A 24,593-nucleotide genomic window follows, 5' to 3' on the forward strand; every position below is an offset into this window, starting at 1 on the left:
ATTTCTGATGCCACGGGAGGAAAAAGTACTTCCCTCCCTCAGTCTAGACCAAAACGTTTCTTCAATAAAAAGGGCCCTAGGCCTTTTAGGCACTTTCGTCAATTTCAGAACTCTGACTCCTCTTCCCAGCAGGTGCAACCTTCCGCTTCAGGAGAGCGGAGGAGACCCTCTTACAAGCCTGCCCCCAGATGGAGAACTAAGAGCCAACCTTTCAGGTCCTCTGGCTCCCATTCCGATAGATTTCGTTCCAAGTGACGGGTCGCCCCCACCTGGAATGACTTCCAGGGTGGGAGGCAGACTTCTTTCCTTCCGGGACGCCTGGCTGTCTGTAGTCAGCGACGCCTGGGTCAGAGAGGTAGTTACCTCCCGGTTACAAGATCGAATTTTCTTCCCTTCCGGAAAATCGTTTCTTCCTCTCTCGTCCACCAAGGAACATAATTTTACCTCTATACAAGTCACTAGTTCGACCACACTTAGAATACTGTGCACAGTTCTGGTCTCCGGTGTATAAGAAAGACATAGCTGGACTAGAGCGGGTGCAGAGAAGAGCGACCAAGGTTATTAGAGGACTGGGGGGTCTGCAATACCAAGATAGGTTTATTACACTTGGGGCTGTTTAGTTTGGAAAAACGAAGACTAAGGGGTGATCTTATTTTAATGTATAAATATATGAGGGGACAGTACAAAGACCTTTCTGATGATCTTTTTAATCATAGACCTGAGACAGGGACAAGGGGGCATCCTCTACGTCTGGAGGAAAGAAGGTTTAAGCATAATAACAGACGCGGATTCTTTACTGTAAGAGCAGTGAGACTATGGAACTCTCTGCCGTATGATGTTGTAATGAGTGATTCATTAATTAAATTTAAGAGGGGACTGGATACCTTTCTGGAAAAGTATAATGTTACAGGGTATATACACTAGATTCCTTGATAAGGCGTTGATCCAGGGAACTAGTCTGATTGCCGTATGTGGAGTCGGGAAGGAATTTTTTTCCCCATGGTGGAGTTACTCTTTGCCACATGGGTTTTTTTTTGCCTTCCTCTGGATCAACATGTTAGGGCATGTTAGGTTAGGCTATGGGTTGAACTAGATGGACTTAGTCTTCCTTCAACCTTAATAACTATGTAACTATGTAACCCTCTCAACTGCCCGGGTTTCTTCAGGCCGTCTCTTCCCTGGTCACAACTGGCGTAGTCGTTCCTGTCCCTTCAAACGAGCGCTTTTCTGGGTTCTACTCGAACCTCTTGTAGTCCCCAAAAAGTACGGTTCCCTTCGCCAATTCTGGATCTCAAGTTTTTGAACCGCCATGTTCGACTCCGACACTTCAGGATGGAGTCCTTGCGGTCTGTGACTGCCACCATGGAGCCCGGGGAGTTCCTGTGTTCGGTGGACATTCAGGATGCGTACCTTCATGTTCCTATCTGTGTACGGCACCAGAGGTACCTTCGGTTTGCTATCCAGGAAGAGCACTACCAATTCATGGCCCTCCCGTTCGGCCTGGCGTCGGCCCCCAGGGTCTTCACCAAGATCATGGCGGCGGTCATGGCCATCCTTCGTTCCAGGGGGATACTCATCATCCCCTACCTGGACAATCTTTTGATCAGGGGTTCTTCTCATCGAGACTGTGCGCGAAGCCTCCAGATCTCTCTGGACACTCTGACTCGCCTCGGGTGGATCATCAATCGGGACAAGTCCTCGCTGATTCCCTGCCAGCGTCTTTCCTTCCTGGGCATGGAATTCGACACGAACTTGGCTCGGGTTTTCCTCCCACTGGACAAGTTCTCCGGTCTCCCCAAGGCAGCCCGATCTCTCAAACACCCAGCTCCTCGCTCGCTTCGGTTCTGCATGGCAGTCCTGGGAAAGATGGTTGCCTCCATGGAGGCCGTTCCCTTTACCCAATTCCACACACATCCCCTCCAACTGTTTCTTCTCTTCACTTGGAACAGATCCATGACCTCACTGGACCGCCCCGTTTGTCTGCCTCGGCAGGTTCGGCAGTCACTGACCTGGTGGACCCTGTCTTCATCGCTCCTCAGAGGGAGGTCTTTCCTTCCGCTTCAGTGGCAGGTCATCACCACAGATGCCAGCCTGCTCGGTTGGGGAACGGTCTTCCGACATCTTACAGCGCAGGGTCGCTGGACCCACCAGGAGGCTCTTCTTCCTATCAACTTACTGGAGATCAGAGCAATCTTCCTTGCCCTACTCCACTGGCAATCACTCCTGGCCGGTTGTCCCGTCCGCATCCAGTGGCATACTTAAACCACCAGGGCGGGACGCGCAGCAGTCAGGTAATGGCAGAGGCAGCAAGGGTACTTCATTTTGCGGAACGTTACGTTCCGGTCATTTCAGCTGTCCACATTCCGGGTGTCGAAAATTGGGCAGCCGACTTCCTCAGCTGCGAGGGCCTGGCGGCGGGCGAGTTGTCTCTCCATCCCTCAGTATTCGACCAGATTTGTCTTCGTTGGGGCACCCCAGACGTCGACCTCATGGCATCTGGGATGAACCACAAGGTTCCTCAGTTTGTCGCCAGATCCCGGGACCCTCTGGCCATCAGCCACGACGCCCTGGTAATCCAATGGTCGCAGTTTGTTTCCTTACCTGTTTCCCCCACTTCCCTTGATCCCAAGGGTAGTAAAAAAGATATAGAGGGGATTCCGGTCATACTCATAGCTCCAGACTGGCCAAAGCGCCCCTGGTACGCGGAGCTGGTCAACATGCTCGTGGATACCCCTTGGAGACTCCCAGACCGCTCATCTGCTCTCACAGGGCCCACTCTTCCACCAGAGTTCTCAATCCCTGCATTTAACGGCATGGCTGTTGAGGCCGCGGTTCTGAGGGAGTCTGGTTTTTCTCATCAGGTCATACAGACCATGATCAGAGCCAGGAAGCATCTTCTCTCATTTACCACAGGTACTGGAAGGCTTTCTTCCGGTGGTGCGAGACACGTGACGTCTTTCCGATGACTTTTTCCCTTCCGGACTTTCTGGGCTTCCTGCAGTCGGGTCTCGACTCGGGTTTTTCCCTCAGTTCCCTAAAGGGTCAAGTTTCTGCCTTGTCCATTCTTTTCCAAAGGGACTTGGCTTCCGTCTCTCAAGTGAAGACTTTTCTGCAAGGAGTTGCTCATCTTGCTCCTCCTTTTCGTCCTCCGCTGGAACCTTGGGACCTCAATTTGGTTCTCAGTGCCCTTCAGACCTTTCCTTTTGAACCGCTTCAGGACGTCTTTTTCCTTTCTTTCCTGGAAGGTGGCCTTCCTCATTGCCATCACTTCAATTAGAAGCAGCATTATCCTGCCGCTCCTCCTTCCTGATTCTTCATCAGGACAAGGTCGTTCTAAGACCTGTCCCCGAATTTCTTCCCAAGGTGGTTTCCACTTTCCACATCAATGAGGATATCATTCTTCCTTCTTTTTGCCCTTCTCCTGTTCACCCCTTGGAGAAGTCTCTTCACAAGCTTGACGTTGTCAGGGCCGTTCGGATCTATCTTTCTAGAACTGCCCATTTTCGCAAATCCGACTCTGTTTGTCATTGCTGAGGGTTGCCGGAAAGGCTTTCAAGCGTCCAAATCCACTATTTCTCGCTGGATTCGTTCTGCTATAACGGAATCCTACCGTGCTCGAGAGAGACAGCCCCCTCCTGGGGTATGAGCCCACTCCACCAGAGCTGTCGGTGCTTCCTGGGCTGTTCGTCACCAGGCCTCTGCTCTGCAGGTTTGCAAGGCTGCCACTTGGTCGTCTTTACATACGTTCACGAGGTTCTACAGGGTTCATACCCAGACCTCGTCAGATGCAGGTTTTGGTAGGAAGGTACTGCAGGCAGCAGTCGCACACCGGCCGACCTGAGCCCTTTTCTCGCTTCCTTTCTACCCACCCTTTTCCGGGACTGCTTTTGGACGTCCCACAGTTATCTGTGTCCCCCAATGAAGCGATAAAGAAAGAAGGATTTTTGGTACTCACCGTAAAATCTTTCTTGGAGCCTTCATTGGGGGACACAGCACCCTCCCTGGTTATTTGTTCTTGGTACCGTGTTTGGGCCTACAAGTCCTGATTGAGTTGGTACTCATGTGATCTCAGTTATGGTTGTTTCTCCTACTGCTTTTTTCACCAACTGAGGTGCTCAGTGCCTGTCGGTGGGTGTATACTGTCGGGGAGGGGCTATTGTTCTTTTCCTTTTTTGCATAGTGTCAGCCTCCTAGCAGCAGCAGCAGCATACACCCCACTTACCTGTGTCCCCCCCAATGAAGGCTCCAAGAAAGAGATTTTACGGTGAGTACCAAAAATCCCTCTATATACTATATTATCCAGCTATGCATACCAACTGTGCAAAGTAGCAAAAAATAAATAATAAAGTGAAAGTGTGATATCTTTTGCACTTTATGCTTACCTGTGTGAAAAACTTTTTATATATGTTTTGGTCATTGGTTGGCCTTGGCTGATGATATTTTACACAAAGCACTGTGTTGCACCTTATTTGGCAATTTTCTACTGTATGTTGTTTAAACTCTGTATACACATTTTCACTTTATTATTTATTTTTTGCTACTTTGCACAGTTGGTATGCATAGCTGGATAATATAGTATATAGGCATTTTTGTACTGATTCTTCTGAGGTTGCTGATAATGATTACAATTATACGATTTATGCTTTCTTTTGTAGTCCTGTCTTGCGCACTTTAGTATATATATTGTAATATTGTGTAACCATTTGCCACTTTTATAGAATAAAGACATTTTTTTAATCGTATTCCAGCCTGTACGCTTCTTGGTGGTTTTCATGCTCTGTAATTGCGTCGGTTAAACTCGTATTTCTATAGTGGATCCCACTAAACCTTCACAGTACACCTTGACATCCCCCCCCCCCCCCCAATCCTTTTTTTTTTTATCTATACACATAATAAATAAGATAGATATATAGATATATAATATATAAAATATATCTCCCTCTGTCTGTTGGATAGTTTTGGGTGTTCTGTGCGTTTCTAATTTAGATATAGAAACTGGAGAAAAAGTTGGGGTATCAAATGCAGAAAAAGAAAGTAGTATAAATTAAAGTGAGGTTTATATTTACCTTGTTTTGAAGCACGCCTGCTTCTTCCTCAGGACAAACCATAGAGATAACTTATCTGTGCTTCGTCCTGAGGAAGAAGCAGCTGTGCTTCAAAACGCGGTAAGTAAAAAAACGCATTTAAATTTCTATGTTCCCTCTCTGCATTTGATGCGTTTGGCAGTTCTTATTTATCCCCACCTTTTCTCCAGCTTCTGCATGATATACCATTGTGGATCTGCAGCGACCGATACCTTTCCAAACTGACACACGGGTTGTGACTTTCACAACCCCGCCAGGTGAGCATTTCCTCTACATTTAAACTTTTTTTTAACCCGGATAAGACCGTATTGCGCTCTTTAACTTTCTAGATTTCTTTATAATCGAATCTGTCTAGGTGGACAGAGATTGGCTGTATTCTCATTTGTGAAAAAGTAACATTCTCGCATCTGTTCTCAAGTAAATGCACCAGCCTCATCAGGTCTAAGATCTATGCGGCTTATATTGTGAAAATTGGTGACTGGTTTGCGTTAAGGCAGTTTTTCATGTGCTTGGAAAAACGTGTAGCGCATATGAGAAGTGATTTCCCATTATGAGCTAATGGCTGCTCTCTCCACTGTAGATACTATTTCATTAAACATGTACCACCCCTGACTGAAGAGCAACTCAACAGGAAGCCGGCTCTCCCTTTAAAGACTAGAAGTACACCTGAGTTTTCTCTTGTCCTGGACTTGGTAAGGTGTCACTTTTATGGACTTTCAAACATGAGTCTTTGTTTTTGTTGTTGGTATAACTTTTTTATTTCTCTTTAACAGGATGAGACTCTGGTTCACTGCAGCCTCAATGAGCTGGATGATGCTGCGCTGACATTTCCAGTGCTGTTCCAAGATGTCATTTACCAGGTGAGGCTCACTCACTTGTAATTATTCAGTAGCTGCTTGTACCCAGATGGTCACTGTGAGGATTACTCTGTTGGCTTTTCAATGTGTTAAGACCAAAAAACATTTTAGAAGCTTGACTTGTCCACACTATCTGCATTTTAACAAATGTTTGTGTGGTATTACCAGATCTCTTCCCTGCACTTGTCAGTGCATCTTCCTCACAGACTTGCTGTTCTCAAAATTCTCTTGTTCTTGAGTAACTTTTTCCCATTTATCTTATTTTTGTAGGTTTATGTACGGTTAAGACCTTTCTTTCGCGAGTTTTTAGAACGTATGTCTCAGATTTATGAGGTGAGTTTTTAAATGTTTATTTTTCACTTTTTTTTTTCGTCTTTCCTTAGAATTGTGTATGTGTACTGCCGCTCCTGTTGTTTTGCCTCAGTGTGAATAAATTAACAACTTGGGGTGTGATACCTTGTCAAAAGGATGTGTTACGTCTGATACTATCAACTAAGTGCAATCAGTGTGTTCAGCTACACGCTCCATACTAGTAACACCCAGTTGTCTATATATAAATGGCAAGGAGGAGGAATTACACAAAGTAAGAGTTGTAAGAAACCCCATGAGGCCGATGCTAATTGTCCAACATTAATTAACATACTCACCTGCTCCTGGCGCGGTCCCTGTGTGTCCCATGGTCTCTGGCGTCGGCAGCTTCTTCCCCTGTTCAGCGGTCATGTGGTACCGCTCATTAAAGTAATGAATATGGACTCCACTCCCATAGGGGTGGAGCCGCATATTAATTCCTGTAATGAGCGGTACCACGTGACCGCTGAACAGAGGAAAAAACTGCCGGCTCACGGAGACCATCTGGAGAAGCCAGGGATGCGCCGGGAGCAGGTGAGTATTTCATATTCACCTTTCCCCGTTCCAGCGTCGGTGCCGCCCCGTCTTCCGCGTCCTCTGCAGTGATTGTTAAGGTCAGAGGGCGCAATGACTTATTAGTGTGCGCACCGCCCTCTGCCTGAACAGTCATTGTGGAGAGACGGGACGCTGAGGAGCAGCGGGCAGCGACAAGAGGTGAGTGTCATTTTTATTTATTTCTTTATTGCAGCAGCATTATATGTAGCACATTGTTATATGGAGCATCTTATGGGGCCATAATGAACTGCATGGAGCATCTTATGGGGCCATAAAGAACTGCATGGAGCATTTTATGGGGCACATTGTTATATGGAGCATCTTATGGGGCCATAAAGAACTGCATGGAGCATTATATGGGGCACATTGTTATATGGAGCATCTTATGTGGCCATAATGAACTGCATGGAGCATCTATGGGGCCATAATGAACTGCTTGGAGCATTATATGTGGCACATTGTTATATGGAGCATCTTATGGGGCCATAAAGAACTGCATGGAGCATTATATGGGGCACATTGTTATATGGAGCATCTTATGGGGCCATAGTGAACTGTATGGAGCATCTATGGGGCCATAATGAACTGCTTGTAGCATTATATGTGGCACATTGTTATATGGAGCATCTATCGGGCCATAAAGAACTGTATGGAACATTACATGTGGCATATTTTTATATGGAGCATCTTATGGGGCCATAATCGGCATTTGTGCAGCATTATATGGGGCATAATAGTCTATGGAGTATCTTATGGGGGCCATAATCAACATTTGTGCAGCATTATATGGGGCGTATTTTAATATGGAGCATCTTATATGGCCCATCATATAATTTATGGAGCATTATATGGGGCTCCTGATTCAATATGGATATTCAAAAACACTTAACCTACTGATGTCTCAATTAATTTTACTTTTATTGGTATTGGTATCTATTTTTATTTTTGACGTTTACCGGTAGCTGCTGCACTTTCCACCCTAGGTTTATACTTGTCATTAAGTTTTCCCAGTTTTTTTGTTGCAAAATTAGGGGTCTCGGCTTAGACTCGGGTCAGCTTATACTCGAGTATATACGGTATATATGTACGTATGTGTGATATATATATATATATATATATATATATATATATATATATATATATATAGATAGATAGATAGATAGATAGATAGATAGATAGATAGATAGATAGATAGATAGATAGATAGATAGATAGAGATATATAGATATATATAGATAGATATATAGATATATATATAGATATATAGATATATATATAGATATATATAGATATATATAGATATATATATAGATATATATATATAGATATAGATATATATATAGATATAGATATATATATAGATATAGATATATATATAGATATATAGATATTTTAGCTGTACTACCCGGCTTCGCCCAGGTTAATAACTGCTGTTAACAAAATTTTATTCTGCACACAAAAAACACAAAACAAATAGATAGAAATGTAATTATTAAAAGGCAAAAACTAAGCTAATAGAAGCATTTTACAACATATATTTCAACACCAGAGATATTCCACACAGATTTAACTAAATTGGCAAAGTAATGTGAAGTTATCTTCTACTACTTATTCGAGAGCCTTTTGATAAACGACATTCTTAGTTTTTCCATCAGGTGCAAAGATTTTTGGCTGTTCCAACTCTTGAACAGGCCACATAAAGTTGACCATGAGAGAAGCATGGAGATTGTAAATCGATTCCAGCTACTTTCAAGGACTGTCCCTGAGCCTTGTTGATGGACATAGCAAATGCCAGTCGAACAGGAAACTGGAGGCGTTTAAAATCAAAAGGCAAATCAGATGGAATGAGAGGAATTGTTGGAATGAAAACATCTTCTCCTGTGGCACATCCTGTCAAAATAGTTGCCTCAATTACATGTGGAAACAGGTTCTTAATCAAGAGTCTTGTTCCATTACACAGCTTTGGTGGATCCAAATTTCTCAAAAGCAGAATAGGTGCTCCAGGTTTTAGAAAGAGGTTGTGAGGAGGAAGTCCTCCAAGGAATTGAGGAACTCAGTTGGATAAAATAATGCTTGAGCAGGGTCTATTACTGTATCTACTGACTTGTAGGTTGTGCACACACCTGGAAGGAGATTTAGAATTTGAAGATTGATCTTGTTGACGCTGTCATTTTTGGGAGCTAGAATAGCCCTTTCACACAGCCAGCCAGAATTTTTGAAGTGGAGTTGAATGTTTGGAAAAACCTTTGCTTTCAACTGCTCAATGGAAGTCACAATGTAACTAAAGTTGCTTGGGAAGGTGATCTGTCCAGTGGTTGAGTTTACTGGTGCCTTGCCATCTCCAATAGTCAACAGCTGGCTCGAAAACGGTCCAGCAGAAACATCGCCTGTCATGTAGACCCTCATGTTTGTGTTCAGTGACATTTTCTTTACTTTTCTCCAAAGGTACGATGCTTTGAGACAGGCATTGAGTTCGTCTGCAGGGGTAACAGGTAGTGTTTGGCGGAAGTCACCTGCCAAAACAACAACTACTCCTCCCATGATATATTTGTTGCTACGCAGGTCTTGCAGCAGTCTGTCCACTGCTTCTAGAGCCCTTTTGTGTGGCATGGTGCATTCATCCCAAATGATGGCACTGCATTTTTGAAGCAATTTGGCCAGTCCTGATCCCTTGGCAATATTACACACGGGGCTGTCACTATGAGACAGGTTAAGTGGTAGTTTGAATGTCGAATGTGCTGTCCTGCCACCTTTTAAAAATGTAGCTACAATTCCAGAAGATGCCACTGCAAGTGCAATCTTTTTTTGTTGTGGAAATTTTGCCGGAGCAAGTTAATTCCAAATGTCTTTCCTGTTCCACCTGGAGCATCAAGGAAGACAATCCCACCTTTGTTGGTTTCACTGAAACCTAAAATGTTGTTATAGGCGTCCCTTTCATCTGGTACCAATATTGGCTCGTTCTGAGACACAAATGATGTCAGTTCATCAATATTGTGGTTTATTTCTATGAAAATCTCCCTACACATTTGGATGCCTTCAGGATTTCTTATTGGAGCAGGCAAACCAAGCAACTGTAAGGCTTTTCCTGATATTGCCATGCACTGATCTTCAAGGAGCATTAAAGTTTCATTGAACATTTCCTCAGTCAAGTTGATAAGTTGCTGAGGATTTTCCCTTCTAATCTGCATGAGGATGTCCTCACTGAGATCAGTTTTGTACTTTGTCCAAATCTCAAAAGGATTTGAAATGCTACAGGTTGTTAGAATAATAGCAAAAAGGTGTCGTGGTCGCTTTAGGGTTTGTGTGGCTGCTGCTTCACTGAGGGTCATGTCCCAGTGTCCATCATTTTCCAGAAGTTCTTTTCTTTGGCAAGCTTCCCTAAATGTTTTACACACATGGCTTCCGACGGTCTTCAGGTCAGAAAATGATGTAGGGCCTTTGACAACATGAAGTAACATGCGCAGGTAGAAGCACTATGCATTTGACGGATGAACAGTGTAGACGCGACCAAGAGTATAGGTACCTTCACACTGAGCGACTTTACAACGAGAACGACAGCGATCCGTGACGTTGCAGCGTCCTGGATAGCGATCTCGTTGTGTTTGACACGCAGCAGCGATCTGGATCCTGCTGTGATATCGCTGGTCGGAGCTAGAAGTCCAGAACTTTATTTGGTCGTCAGATCTGTGTGTATCGTTGTGTTTGACAGCAAAAGCAATGATGCCTGCAATGTTTTACAATGGTAACCAGGGTAAATATCGGGTTACTAAGTGCAGGGCCACGCTTAGTAACCCGATATTTACCCTGGTTACCATTGTAAAAGTAAAAAAAAAAAAAAACACTACATACTCACATTCTAATGTCTGTCACGTCCCCCGGCGTCCACAGGGTTAAGCTGCTTTCGGCAGGAGCGCTTGCTAATGCTGCGCTGCTGCCGAGAGCTTCCATGCACTGACTGTCAGTGCCGGCCGTAAAGCAGAGCACAGCGGTGACGTCACCGCTGTTACTGCCGGGTGCCGGCACTGCAGGGAAGTGCAGGGAAGCTCTCGGCAGCAGCGCAGCATTAGCAAGCGCTCCTGCCGAAAGCAGTTTAACCCTGTGGACGCCGGGGGACGTGACAGACATCAGAAGGTGAGTATGTAGTGTGTTTTTTTTTTTACTTTTACAATGGTAACCAGGGTAAATATCGGGTTACTAAGCACGGCCCTGCGCTTAGTAACCCGATGTTTACCCTGGTTACCCGGGTGCTGCAGGGGGACTTCGGCATCGTTGAAGACAGTTTCAACGATGCCGAAGTCGTTCCCCTGATCGTTGGTCGCTGGAGAGAGCTGTCTGTGTGACAGCTCCCCAGCGACCTAAACAGCGACGCTGCAGCGATCGGCTCGTTGTCTATATCGCTGCAGCGTTGCTGAGTGTGACGGTACCTTATCAGTTGCTTTCACCCCTGGATAGCCTTCAATATCAAGCCCCCGTTTCCTCTGTTCCAGTGTTTTTTCTGGAGGCATTCCAAGTGTAGTACTTTGGTAAATCACAGTAGATGATTGTTTTTACAAAAGGGTCTTGTTGACACAGCTCAAAAAATGCTAAGAGGGTGGTCTTAGGTGGTGTTAGGAGCTGCTGCTGCAAGTTTGCCTGGTTAAAATAAATTCTCTGTCCATTTTCCAAGTGCACACTCAGATGCACAACTGGTGGGTAGCGCTCATGAATGGAGAATCCTAGTATTCTCCAAACAGCTTAATTGCTGCTTATGTACCTGCCCATCTGGAATGCCTCCACTTCATCAGTAATAGGTCCATTTTTCTGGAGTTCAAAAACTGCTTGATCACTTCCTTTGTGGACATATTTGCAGATATACTTGATTGATTTCACAGAGTGGCAAGATTCGACATTTATGTGGGCCTGGAAGATTTTTGAGAGCAAAGGGTTGTAAGGCACTACCCACCTGTTGTCAATTTCTATCTCTTGGAGTGATGAACCAACACGCATTTTGAGCTTTGCTGTGAAACCACCATCCCCTGGCTTTCTTCTTCGGTAGACTGGATATCCATCTTGTCCTGTTTGGGTTTCTTTGACCAGGGATCGTGGGTAATGCTTTGAACACCTGCCATCAATCATACAGGGAGAATTTTTGTTGAGACTCCCATACGGACCATGAATCATGTTTTTTGTGATGGTGTCAAACAGCCATGGGTCAGTCTGAAGGTCTGGCAATTCGGCACTGATGATATTGTCAATTTCCGTAGGCTGTATTTTTTGCTTCAGCCAGATCAAGATGTGGGCGTGAGGAAGGCCTCTTTCCAGTCCACCACCTGACAGCACCATTGGAGGACGTCCTTCTTATCCGCAGTGGGACAGGAACCACAAGTTAAAAGGACCCTCCCCACTCCACCCACCAGTGTTTTTCCTGTCCCACTGCGGATAGGAACTGCAAGACGTAGCCTCCGACGGTGCTGTGCAGATGGTGGGGATCGGGGGGCCCAGCCTTTCCCTTCCCCGCCGCAAGATATCGGCGGCTGATACCTGCGATGGGGGGTCCCTCAGCCTCCCCCAGTGTAGCGCTGCTCCTGGGGCCAAGGTCCGTTTCTCCTTGCTGGGGCTCTCGTCCCGGGCGCTGTCTGCTGCAGCGGCGGCTGTTCCCGCATGCGGCCGCAGCCGTTTCGGCGGGGGCTCTCTGTGCAGCAGCCGCTGCCGGCTCCAGGACACGCGGTCGCGTCACTTCCGGTCGGCGGCCGCGTCACTTCCGGTCGCGGCAAGCATCGGACCGGAGGACGCCAGCGGCAGCGCCGGCCTTCAGGAAGGCCTTTTCTCAGCATGGTCGACCGCGCGGGGCGCGGTAAGGAGGCAGGATCAACCAGGTAAAACCTATATAAGCATACAATGGGGGTCGTTGTTCCGCCGGCTATCCTGACAAAAGGTGCACACGGCTGTATTGTAATATTATCCTCATCATGGAGGACACTACCAGACCTGAGGGGACTGACCAGCTTCAGGGGCACGTGAGTAGGCTATGTAAAGCCATACCACAAAGCCCACCAGGACCCCCCCCCCCCCCCCCCCCCCCCCCCCGCTTCCCTACTTACGGTGCCACGTATGTCTATTTACCCTAGGCTGAGCCTCCCATCCCCACAACTGAAAGGAAAAAATCGGGAGGTGGTCTTATCCCAAGGGTGGAAAGGGTAGAGACTCCATCTTCCCTAGTGCAGGCACACCAAAGTCAAATAAATGACATAAAGGTGGGAGGTCGATTACAGAAATTTCTAGGGGGTTGGCAGAAGGTATCCCAGAATCCTTGGATTCTACAAGTAGTTGCACAGGGATACAAATTAGAGTTCTCCAGCAGTCCCCCAGAAAGATTTGTAGTGACCCGACCTTGCCCGCTCTCCGACTCCTCCATGTGGACAAACATTCAGGAGCTGTTAGAATTAGAAGCGATTGTGCCAGTTCCCATCTCAGAAAGAGGCAGAGGCCATTATTCCCATTTGTTTTCAATAAAGAAACCATCCGGAGACTCCCGGACGATTATAAATTTAAAACCATTAAACAAATGGGTCCGGTACAAAACATTCCGGATGGAATCTATAAGATCCACGACGCCTCTAATAGACAAAGACATGGTAATGTGTACCCTAGACCTAAGCAACGCATACTATCATGTCCCGATACACCTCTCCTACCAAAAGTTCCTGAGGTTCGCCATAATGAACAGGGGGATTGTACATCACTTCCAGTTCAGATGTCTCCCCTTCGGGCTTGCTTCAGCGCCCAGGATCTTTACCAAGCTGATGTCGGAAGTTGTGGCCTATCTAAGGAATCAGAATGTGACCATAGTCCCATACCTGGACGACTTCCTGATAATGGCGAAATCACAGAAACTCCTCAAGATAGACTGCACGTTCACTCTTTCCATCCTACAGGAGCTGGGGTGGATCGTGAACTGGAAAAAGTCCTGCCTGGTCCCAAATTCCAGAATAAAATTTTTGGGAGTGATCTTAGATTCCAATCTAAGAACATCTTTTTTACCAGAAGACAGACAAGAGACCTTGATCAGGCACATCCACCATTTCAGAAGAAGTACCCCCTCCATAAGAGAGGCAATGAGGATACTCGGTTTCATGACAGCATGCATACCCTGTGTGAGATGGAGCCAATTCCACTCGCGGAAGTTGCAAAGAGAAGTCCTAGGATCTTGGAACAGAAAACAAAGTTCCCTAGACAGGAAGATGCTTGTGTCTCCTTCGGTAAAGAAATCCCTAACCTGGTGGACCACACCAGCGAACCTGAGAGAGGGAGTTCCATGGATACTCGATCCCTGTGTTACGGTTACCACAGACGCCAGTCAATACGGATGGGGCGGTCATATAGGGAGAACATACTACCAGGGAGAATGGACTCCTCAAATTGCCGCAAGATCGTCGAATTTCAGAGAGCTGTACGCGATCTGGAAAGTGTTGTGCCAGGCCCAATCATTGGTCCGAGACAAACACGTGAGAATACTGTCCGACAATGTCACAGCAGTGGCATTTCTGAGACACCAGGGAGGTCCGAGACATCCACCACTGCAACACTTAGCAGACCAGATTTTCAGGTGGGCAGAAAGATCTGTCAAATCCATCTCGGCAGTTCACCTGGAAGGTGCCAAGAATCAGGTTGCAGATTTCCTGAGCCGAAAGTCGGTACATCCCGGAGAATGGGAATTGAACCCGGAAGTATTCAGCAGTCTGTGCCAGAAATGGGGAACGCCTCAGGTGGACCTCTTTGCCACCAGGTCAAACACAAAGGCCAGAGCATTTTTTTCTCTGAATCCTCTAGATGGAGCCACAGGAGTAGACGCCTTGTCTCAGTATTGGGGAGAAGGTCTCCTATACGCTTTTCCGCCTCTTCCTCTGATACCGAAGACACTCAGGAAGATACGAGACGAAAGAGCAACCGTAATCCTGGTGGTTCCTTTCTGGCCGAAAAGGAGCTGGTTTTCTCTATTGTCCAGGATGTCAACAGAAGAACCAGTCTTTCTACCGAACAGGCAGGACCTTCTACTTCAAGGTCCAGTATTCCACAAGAATCCAGACTCTTTTCACCTATCTGCTTGGATCCTGAATGGCAAACCCTAAGATCTAGAGGCCTGTCAGAAGATGTCATTACCACACTCCAGGCAAGCAGTAAGCCGGTGACTTCGGCGATTTACAACAAGATCTGGAAGCGGTATTGTTCCTTTCTGGGAGAAGGTCATGTGGATACTTCAAAACCAGATATCCCCAAAATCCTCGATTTCCTGCAACTCGGATTTGACAAGGGCCTTCGGCCTAGCACTCTAAAAGTACAGATTGCAGCACTTAGTGTATTTTTTGATACATCACTAGCCTCCCATCCCTGGATAGCCAGATTTTCCAGGGCCACACAGAGAATGAGGCCACTTGTGAGGAAATCAACTCCTCCTTGGGACCTAAACTTGGTCCTTAACACTTTGTGTAAAACCCCTTACTTACTGTCAGAAGATATGGACATAGCCAATCTCTCCTTTAAAACCGCCTTCCTGATTGCCATCACATCGGCTAAAAGGCTAGGGGAGATGCAGGCTCTTTCTATCCAGAACCCATATCTTCAAATCTTTGACGACAGAATAGTCTTCAAACATAACCCAGCTTTCCTCCCCAAAGTAGTATCATCTACCAATATCAATCAGGAGATAATCCTTCCTTCTTTCTGCCAACACCCTAAAAACGCAAAAGAAGGGGTCTACCATAACCTTGACGTTAGGGAGACTGTTCTAAAATACCTGGGGGCGACAAAAAGCTGGAGACGGGACACTAACTTATTTATTCAATACGGTGGTCCAAATAGGGGTTGCAAGGCAGCAAAATCAACCATTGCTAGGTGGATTAAAAACATGATTAGCCTAGCATATACAAACCAAGGGAAAGATCCCCCGGACACTCTTAGGGCCCACTCAACACGAGCCATTTCTACATCATGGGCAGAGAAGGGGGGAGCCTCAGCTGAGCAAATCTGTAGGGCGGCGACTTGGACTAGTCTTTCTACCTTTGCTAGACACTATAAATTAGATGTCGTATCAGACCAATTAGCCTTTGGTAGAAAAGTCTTACATGCAGTAGTCCCACCCTAGTTAACATCCTTTGGTATTCTCCAATGGTGCTGTCAGGTGGTGGACTGGAAAACGGTAATTAGTTCTTACCGGTAATTGTATTTCCAGGAATCCACCTGACAGCACTACTAGTTCCCTCCCACTGCAAACTTTTACTACTGACTAATGTGATGTAACATTGGTGTGTAATTGTAAATAAACTCTCTTTTTTGCATCCATCCAGATGTGGTACTTAGAAAATCACTGGTGGGTGGAGTGGGGAGGGTCCTTTTAACTTGTGGTTCCTGTCCCACTGCGGATAAGAAGGACGTCCTCCAATGGTGCTGTCAGGTGGATTCCTGGAAATACAATTACCGGTAAGAACTAATTACCGTTTTTTTGCCCTTCAACTGAATACATCCAGCACTGCGTCTCACCATAAATATGTGATTTCTCCTACGCCTCATTGGGGGACACAGGACCATGGGTGTTATGCTGCTGCCACTAGGAGGACACTAAGTAGACAGAAAGATTAACTCCTCCTCTGCAGCATACACCCCTTCACTGGATACAATTTGAACCAGTTCTTGCTTAGTGTCTTAGGAGGCACTTGGGTCTTTTTTTCCAGACCCCAACTTTGTTTTAATTTTTAATTTTCTGTAAATTTTTAATTTTTTATTTAACGGAGTGAAGGGGGCGACGGGTCCTTTTTTTTTCATAAGGTCCGCTCTCCCCGAACCATCAACAGGCGAGCACGGCGAGTATACCTCCCCGTCCCTCTCCTGCGACGTATGGCGCACGAATAAGGTTTGCGCCAGGGCAACGGTTCCTTTTTTGGTTCCGATTTCCCCCCAACCCCCTCCAGGACCTTGCATTACAGCGATGTAATCTGGGTATGCAGTCCGGAGGGGATGTTGTGCCGCAGCCCCCCTCTGCTACAGCAGCACATCAGGGGCCTCTCCATCCCCATCCAGGGTGCATGGATTGAGATGACATCCTCACAGCAGCGCCCTGCAGACCTGTGAGATCCGGGAACAATAGCGGCCGTAAGTACCTTCAGGGGGCTCCCCCCTGCTCCCCCTCAGCGGCAGCGATGCGGTCCGGGTCCCCAGGGAGAGGCACCGGGGGTCGGTGGTGCTCGGCGGCGCTCCGTCGCGGCCGCCGCCGCACATCGTCGGCAGGCCTCATAAATTTAGTCCCCGGCTTCTCCAGCCGGAGTAGGCCGCAAGGGACAAATCCACTCCCACGGCCGTAGCTCCGCCCCCTTCATCGGCGCTTCTCGTCTGGGACGAGAGGCGCCCTCCTAATCTCGGGGGCCATATTTCCTCTCTCTCTGCACGGAGCCCACGCTTCTACAAGCGCTCCAAGGAGAACTCCTGGAAAGAACCGCCATATCTCTCTCTGGGGACACAGACAGGACCGTGGGTAAGCTGCTCCAAGAAAGCTTAACCCTTTCTCTGCAATACTGCCCGCTCTGTTCTTAAGGCACTATGTCTCAATCCAAGGAGACAAAAAAGGGTAACAAGAAGCACACAGTATTTTTCACTGTATGTGCCACCTGCAATGCGGCCCTGCCCCGAGCCCACACTAGTCCTTTGTGTGCAGATTGCGTCTCACCCTCTGTGCAGCCGCTCCTTGCCGACGCCGGTACCGTCACCGATGCCGCAGCCGTCGACCCGGTAGGGCCTAGCCCCCCTGAGTGGGCAACCTCTCTGTCACGATCTGTGGCTTCCCTAGCCAGGGCAATTGACTCCCTCCGGGGGCCCCCCTCCAGGTCGGACCGTGGAGGATTCAGACGACGGTATGGATTCTTCTACCAGTAGGGGGCGTACCCGTTCACTTTCTACCCGGGGTCCCAGAAAACGTGTTCACGTTTCATCCCCTGACCAAGAGCTAGCGGGCCCTTCAGTACCTGCAAGCGCTGCTTCCAGGTCCCCTTCCCCAAACTCGGATGACTCTGAATATGAGTCCGACATCTCCTACGTTCAGGACCCCCCCTCCTCCCAAGAGTCCCTTGACTCTCTCATTGAGGCGGTAAACAAGACCCTGAAGGTGACTGAGGACTCTGCTTCAGAGCCCGAACATGTGGTGTCTTTCAAAAAGACTAAACGTGTTAAAAATGTTTTTGTTACTCACCCTCACTTTAAGGAGATTGTACAAAAACATAGGGATCGCCCAGATAAACGCTTCATTGGACAAAAGTCCATCGAGGCCAAATACCCTTTTTCTCGGGAATTAGTCAAGGACTGGCTGCAGTCTCCCTCGGTGGACCCTGCTGTGTCACACCTCGCGTCCAAGACCATCCTGTCTCTTTCGGACGGTTCTTCCGTTAAGAATCCCTCCGATCGCCAGATTGATTATCTGGCTCGTTCCGCCTTCGAGGCCTCAGGAGCGTCTCTCTTCCCATCTTTCGCCGCCTCTTGGGTGGCTAAGGCTATGGTCTCTTGGACCGAGACTCTTTCCTCTAACATCCAAGCCAGTGATTTACCTCCAGAAGCCAGCATCCTGGTTAACCAGATAGCGCAGGCCGGAGACTTCATAGTCAACGCCTCTATGGACGCAGCCAATTGCGCTGCACAGGCATCTAAACGTTCTCTAACAGCCCTGCCTTACCAGGCTGGTCGGCTATTTGGAGAAAAATTGGATCAAATGATCTCGGATGCTACCGGAGGGAAGAGTAAATTTCTTCCCCAGCAAAAGCCTACCCGGCCCTTTCGGTACCAGCAGCAACCTCCATTTCGGCCTTTTCGGTCCAATACCAACTGGTCTTCTACATCCTCTACCCCCGCATCAGGTAGAGGTTCGCGCAGTGGCCGAGGCACCCAGGTCTCTTACAGACCTAATCGTAACTGGAGACCCAGACCTAAACCTCCCGGGCCTAAGGGATCCGCATCCCATGGATCCTCCGCCCAATGACTCCTTGCATTATCCGGTGGACTCCAACAAAGTAGGCGGACGCCTACTCTTGTTCCGTCAGGCCTGGCTCTCAGTCGTTTCCGACGAGTGGGTCAGAGAACTGGTGTCCACCGGATACAAAATAGAATTTTCCTCCCTCCCCACTACACGTTTCTTCCAGTCTTGCCCTCAAAGGTCAAAGGCCACAGCGTTTCACCAGGCAATACGGGCACTACTAAGGGACGGAGTCATCATTCCGGTCCCCCTAGAACAAAGATTCAAGGGTTTCTATTCAAATCTGTTCGTGGTCCCAAAGAAGGACGGATCACTACGTCCGATCCTAGACCTGAAACTACTAAACAGATTTATAAAAATCCGACACTTCAGGATGGAGTCCCTCCGTTCTGTGGTCGCGTCTATGGAAAAGGGAGAATTCCTGGCATCCATAGACATCAGGGACGCCTACCTGCACATACCGATCTTCCCTCCGCATCAGCAGTTCCTTCGTTTCGCTTTTTGCGGGGAGCACTTTCAATTCGTGGCCTTGCCCTTCGGTCTCGCCACCGCTCCCAGAGTTTTCACGAAGGTCATGGCGGCTGCCATGGCCATTCTTCATTCCAGGGGAGTGGTGGTAATTCCGTACTTGGACGACCTATTGATAAAAGGTCCTTCCTACCCAGCGTGCGAAGAGTCCGTCGCTCTTACGGTGGATACTCTTTGTCGCCTGGGGTGGAAGATAAATTTCAAAAAATCTTCTCCAATTCCAGCTCAACAAATCTCCTTCCTGGGGATGATACTGGACACTTTCCGCGGTCTGGTCATACTCCCTCAAGACAAGGTTTTGGCCTTGCAGCAGGGAGCCCAGCGTCTTTCTCGTCCAGTATCCCACTCCATTCGCGCCAGCATGCGAGTTCTCGGGCAGATGGTAGCGACCATGGAAGCGGTCCCATTTGCGCAGTTTCACCTCCGTCTCCTGCAGCATGCGCTACTGTCGGCTTGGGACGGCAACCCGTCCTCTCTCGACCGGCGATTCATCCTGTCCCCTCGGGTCAGGAAGGCTCTCAGGTGGTGGACGCTGAAGTCCTCCCTAACCCAGGGAAGGTCCTTTCTCCCAGTACGGTGGCTGGTGGTGACCACCGATGCCAGTCTCATAGGCTGGGGAGCGGTTTTCAACCAGCACACAGCCCAGGGGCGGTGGTCCATTCAGGAGTCTCGTCTCGCCATCAATATCCTCGAGATTCGAGCTATCAGGCTGGCATTGTTTCACTTTCACCGACTTCTGGCAGGTCATCCAGTCAGAATACAGTCCGACAATGCCACGGCCGTGGCATATATCAACCGTCAGGGCGGAACTCGCAGCAAAACGGCCATGCTCGAGGTGTCTCACATCCTCCATTGGGCGGAGTCGAACCATTCGCCCATTTCGGCGATCCACATTCCAGGTGTGGAAAATTGGGCGGCGGACTTCCTCAGCCGCCAGGGCATCGCTTCCGGAGAGTGGTCCCTCCACCCGGAGGTCTTCCAGCAGATTTGCCATCGCTGGGGGACCCCGGATGTGGACCTCATGGCTTCCAGGATGAACAACAAGGTCCCTCAGTTCCTTGCTCGGTCCCTCGACCCACGGGCCCTCGGGGTAGACGCCCTGGTCCTACCTTGGCGTCAATTCCGTCTCCCGTACATTTTTCCCCCTCTTCCCCTGCTACCGAGGGTCATCAAAAAAATCAGGGCGGAGGGGGTACCGGTGATTCTCGTCGCGCCAGACTGGCCGCGTCGGGCATGGTACGCCGAACTGGTTCAGTTGGTGGCCGACGTCCCCTGGCGTCTTCCAGATCGCGTGGATCTCCTTTCACAGGGCCCAATTTACCACCAGAACTCAAGGGCCCTGTCTTTGACGGCCTGGCCGTTGAGTCCTGGATTCTAGGTCAAGCGGGGTTTTCTCCCACGGTGTCCTCCACCATGATCAGAGCTAGGAAACCTGTTTCCATGCGTAGTTACCACCGTACCTGGCGACTTTTTTTCTCATGGTGCGATGCACAGGGACGATCTCCTCTAGTATTTTCTATTCCTTCCATACTGGAGTTTCTTCAATCCGGACTAGAGTCGGGACTTGCCCTTAGCTCCCTAAAGGGCCAGGTTTCGGCATTGTCAGTCCTTTTCCAGCGGAAGATTGCCAATAGGTTGCCGGTGAAAACCTTCTTCCAGGGAGTTTCCCGTGTGGCGCCTCCCTACAAGTCACCTTTGGATCCGTGGGATCTCAACTTGGTTCTCGGAGCCCTTCAGGAGAATCCCTTCGAACCGCTACAGGACGTTTCCTTGACCGTCCTTTCTTGGAAGGTAGTCTTCCTAGTAGCCGTCACGTCCATCAGAAGGGTTTCGGAGTTGGCTGCGCTCTCCTGCCGCCCTCCTTTTCTCATTTTTCATCCGGACAAGGCGGTATTGAGGACCTCTCCCACCTTTTTGCCCAAGGTCGTCTCCTCTTTCCACCTCAATGAGGAGATTGTTCTACCTTCGTTCTGCCCGGCTCCTGTTCATCGCATCGAAAAGGCTCTACACACTCTTGATGTGGTGAGGGCTCTTCGTCGGTACGTCTCAAGAACGGCTCCCTTCCGCACGTCAGACGTCCTGTTCGTACTTCCAGAGGGGCCCAGGAGGGGTTCTCCTGCTTCAAAGGCCACTCTGGCAAAATGGATTCGGTCAGCCATTCAAGAAGCCTATCGTGTCAAAGGTGTTCCCATTCCAGCTGGGATCAAGGCTCATTCTACTCGGTCGGTGGGCGCCTCGTGGGCCATTCGGCACCAGGCGTCAGCACAGCAGGTCTGCAAGGCTGCGACGTGGTCCAGTTTGCACACTTTTACCAAGCATTACCACATTCATTCCATCTCTTCTGCTGACGCTGCCCTTGGCAGGCGCATTCTGCAAGCGGCAGTTCCTTAAGCCGTAAGCCAGTTGGTACATGGGGTTTTAGCATATTGCTCCCCACCCAGGGACTGCTTTTGTACGTCCCATGGTCCTGTGTCCCCCAATGAGGCGTAGGAGAAAAGGAGATTTTTGTTTACTTACCGTAAAATCTTTTTCTCCGAGCCACTCATTGGGGGACACAGCACCCACCCTGTTAGCCTGTTTTGGCTTGTTGTTACTTCTTTGGTTTTGACATAGTTGTCTTTGTTCATGCTCCTACTGCTTTACTACCGAACTGGTTCAAATTGTATCCAGTGAAGGGGTGTATGCTGCAGAGGAGGAGTTAATCTTTCTGTCTACTTAGTGTCCTCCTAGTGGCAGCAGCATAACACCCATGGTCCTGTGTCCCCCAATGAGTGGCTCGGAGAAAAAGATTTTACGGTAAGTAAACAAAAATCTCCTTTTTGTGATGAGATTAGTCATTTTTGAAAGTTTCTGTTTGAAAACCCGAGCAATAAGGTCATGGCGATTCACTGTTTTTTGGCCCGGCAACAGGTGCCTTCTAATTTCCTCCCAGGCAGGATTGCAAGTAAAGGTGATGAAAAGATCTGGACGGCCATACTTTCTCACATAAGTCATTGCATCCTGTGTGTATTCATGCATGTGTCATGGGCTTCCAGTGACAGTTGATGGAAGAATAACCATTTTCCCCAACTCTTTTGGATCAGCATCATTTGCAACAGCATCTCTAAGGTGAATATATTCCTCTGCCCTGAGCGTCTTTTGATTTAGTCGGATATATAAAAGACGTTCACTCTCAATCTTTGCATACATTTCAACAATAAATTGGTGGAAGAGGTGTTTGCATTTCAAGATGTGATTTTCCTCTGCAAATCTTGTCATGATCCTATATGCATACACGTCCATGGCAGACACTTTTTTTCCTGATGGGTTGCCTGTTGTAGGATCTGTCTGAGGTATTCCAAAGTGATAGCCATCCTGTCCCTGCCAAAAGATGATTGGATATTGCAGTGCATCATAGGACCTGTGAGTTTCTGCTACTCGTTGCAAACTATTGTTCCTTTTCTGAAGCACAATGTCACGGCTTTGAAAATCATTACCTACAATCAACATGGCTACCTCATCAAATGTGGGAGCATTGAAACGTTGCCGATACTCACCTTGTGGTGTTTTGTCAGCTCGAATGACGACCTTGTAATTGTCATTTGGCATGCATTCAAGTGCAGTCTTGAAAAGTTGAACATATGGATTGTTGGAGTGAAGGAACTGCTGCAAAATAGTGACAATATCAAGGCGAGTGTTAGGAATTAAAGAGCATCTCCGCTGAGCCTCTGCTTCTGCATTTCCCATGAAGAAGAGTTGAAGAAATTGAGGTTCTTCTCCTTGTAATGGAAGCAGTGAGCCAATTGAGTGGTAAACCTGTCCTTGAACTTTAAATGTCGGCATAAATCCTATTGTAAACATTTCTTTTGTTGCACCAAATGATGTCATTTGGAAGCAGGAGTTGTACTTCCTGATGTTGTCCAAGAAATGCTGTGATATTGTACTGGTACTTGTCATCAGAGACTTTAGGGGATCTGGTGGTGACAGGAGAGGTGGAAGTTTTATCTTGCCATTTGCACAGCATAAACCTGGCGGTTCATCTTTCCATTTTAGGGCACTGCAGTACATGCAGACCACATCCATTTTTCCTATCTGAACTTTAGGATTATCCTGATAGTTTATGTCTGACTGGTAACAAAAGGCAGCATGTTTCAAATCTCCAACCATTTCCTGTACCCTGGTGGAAGAAATAGCAATTCTCTTAGCGGCAAGTCGGCCTTCTCTCTGCTGAGATGACTCATTGGCCCTTGAGGAAGCAGCTCCTCTTCTCTTATCTGCAAGCCTCGCTTCCCTCTCCTCAGAAAGTTCATTGGCTCTTGAGAAAGCAGCTCTTGTTTTCATGTCTGCAAGCCTCGCTTCCCTCTCCTCAGAAAGTTCATTGGCTCTTGAGGAAGCAGCTCTTGTTCTCTTGTCTGCAAGCCTCGCTTCCCTCTCCTCAGAAAGTTCATTGGCTCTTGAGGAAGCAGCTGCTGTTCTCGTGTGTCAGCCTTGTTTCTCGGTCTTCACATTTTTCATTGGCCCGTAATTCAGCTTTTTTTTTTTTCGCATCAGCTGACTTTCGTGCCATGGAATTCCTTTTCTTATGAGGCATTATTGTGGTAAAAATAGTCTGTAACTGGCAGTTCCTATATCCTCTCACATAGAGGTAATGTGACTGACATCAGCCTTTCCACTAACACACCCTAACTGACATGCTATTACCTCACACAAGCTTTGTTACACTGAGAACGTCCTGCCTATATTAACCAATCAGAGCTCAGATTAATTAACTGTAGCAAAGTAGAAACTGAGCTGTGATTGGTTGCTATTGGCAGACTGATAAATCCCAGCCAACAGGAAGCCCTCCCCCCTGGCAGTATATATTAGCTCACACATACACATAATAGACAGGTCATGTGACTGACAGCTGCCGTATTTCCTATATGGTACACTTGTTGCTCTTGTAGTTTGTCTGTTTATTAATCAGATTTTTATTTTTGAAGGATAATACCAGACTTGTGTGTGTTTTAGGGCGAGTTTCATGTGTCAATTTGTTTGTATTGAGTTGCGTGTGGCGACATGCATGTAGCGACTTTTATGAGATGAGTTTTGTGTGGCGACATGCGTGTAGCAACTTTTTGTGTGTCGAGTTGCATGTGACAGGTTAGTGTAGCAAGTTGTGTGCAGCAAGTTTTGCACATGGCGAGTTTTATGTGTGGTGCGTTTTGAGTACGTGCAAGTTTTGTGTGAGGCAACTTTTGCATGTGTTGCAAC

The 24,593-nt window shown here is 47.7% G+C and overlaps 1 protein-coding gene across 1 annotated transcript in view; it reads left to right on the forward strand.

The window, feature by feature from the left end:
* The window catches only part of CTDSPL2 (CTD small phosphatase like 2), an 85,502-nt gene that overhangs the window by 21,494 nt on the left and 39,415 nt on the right, over positions 1-24,593 (forward strand). The window contains exons 7-9 of the mRNA XM_077263188.1: positions 5,665-5,776; positions 5,858-5,944; positions 6,212-6,274. Of these exons, the coding sequence (XP_077119303.1) occupies positions 5,665-5,776; positions 5,858-5,944; positions 6,212-6,274 (262 nt within the window). The remainder of the gene's footprint in view (positions 1-5,664; positions 5,777-5,857; positions 5,945-6,211; positions 6,275-24,593) is intronic.

This window comes from Ranitomeya variabilis, chromosome 5 (assembly GCF_051348905.1).
Source record: "Ranitomeya variabilis isolate aRanVar5 chromosome 5, aRanVar5.hap1, whole genome shotgun sequence".
Classification (NCBI taxonomy): domain Eukaryota; kingdom Metazoa; phylum Chordata; class Amphibia; order Anura; family Dendrobatidae; genus Ranitomeya; species Ranitomeya variabilis.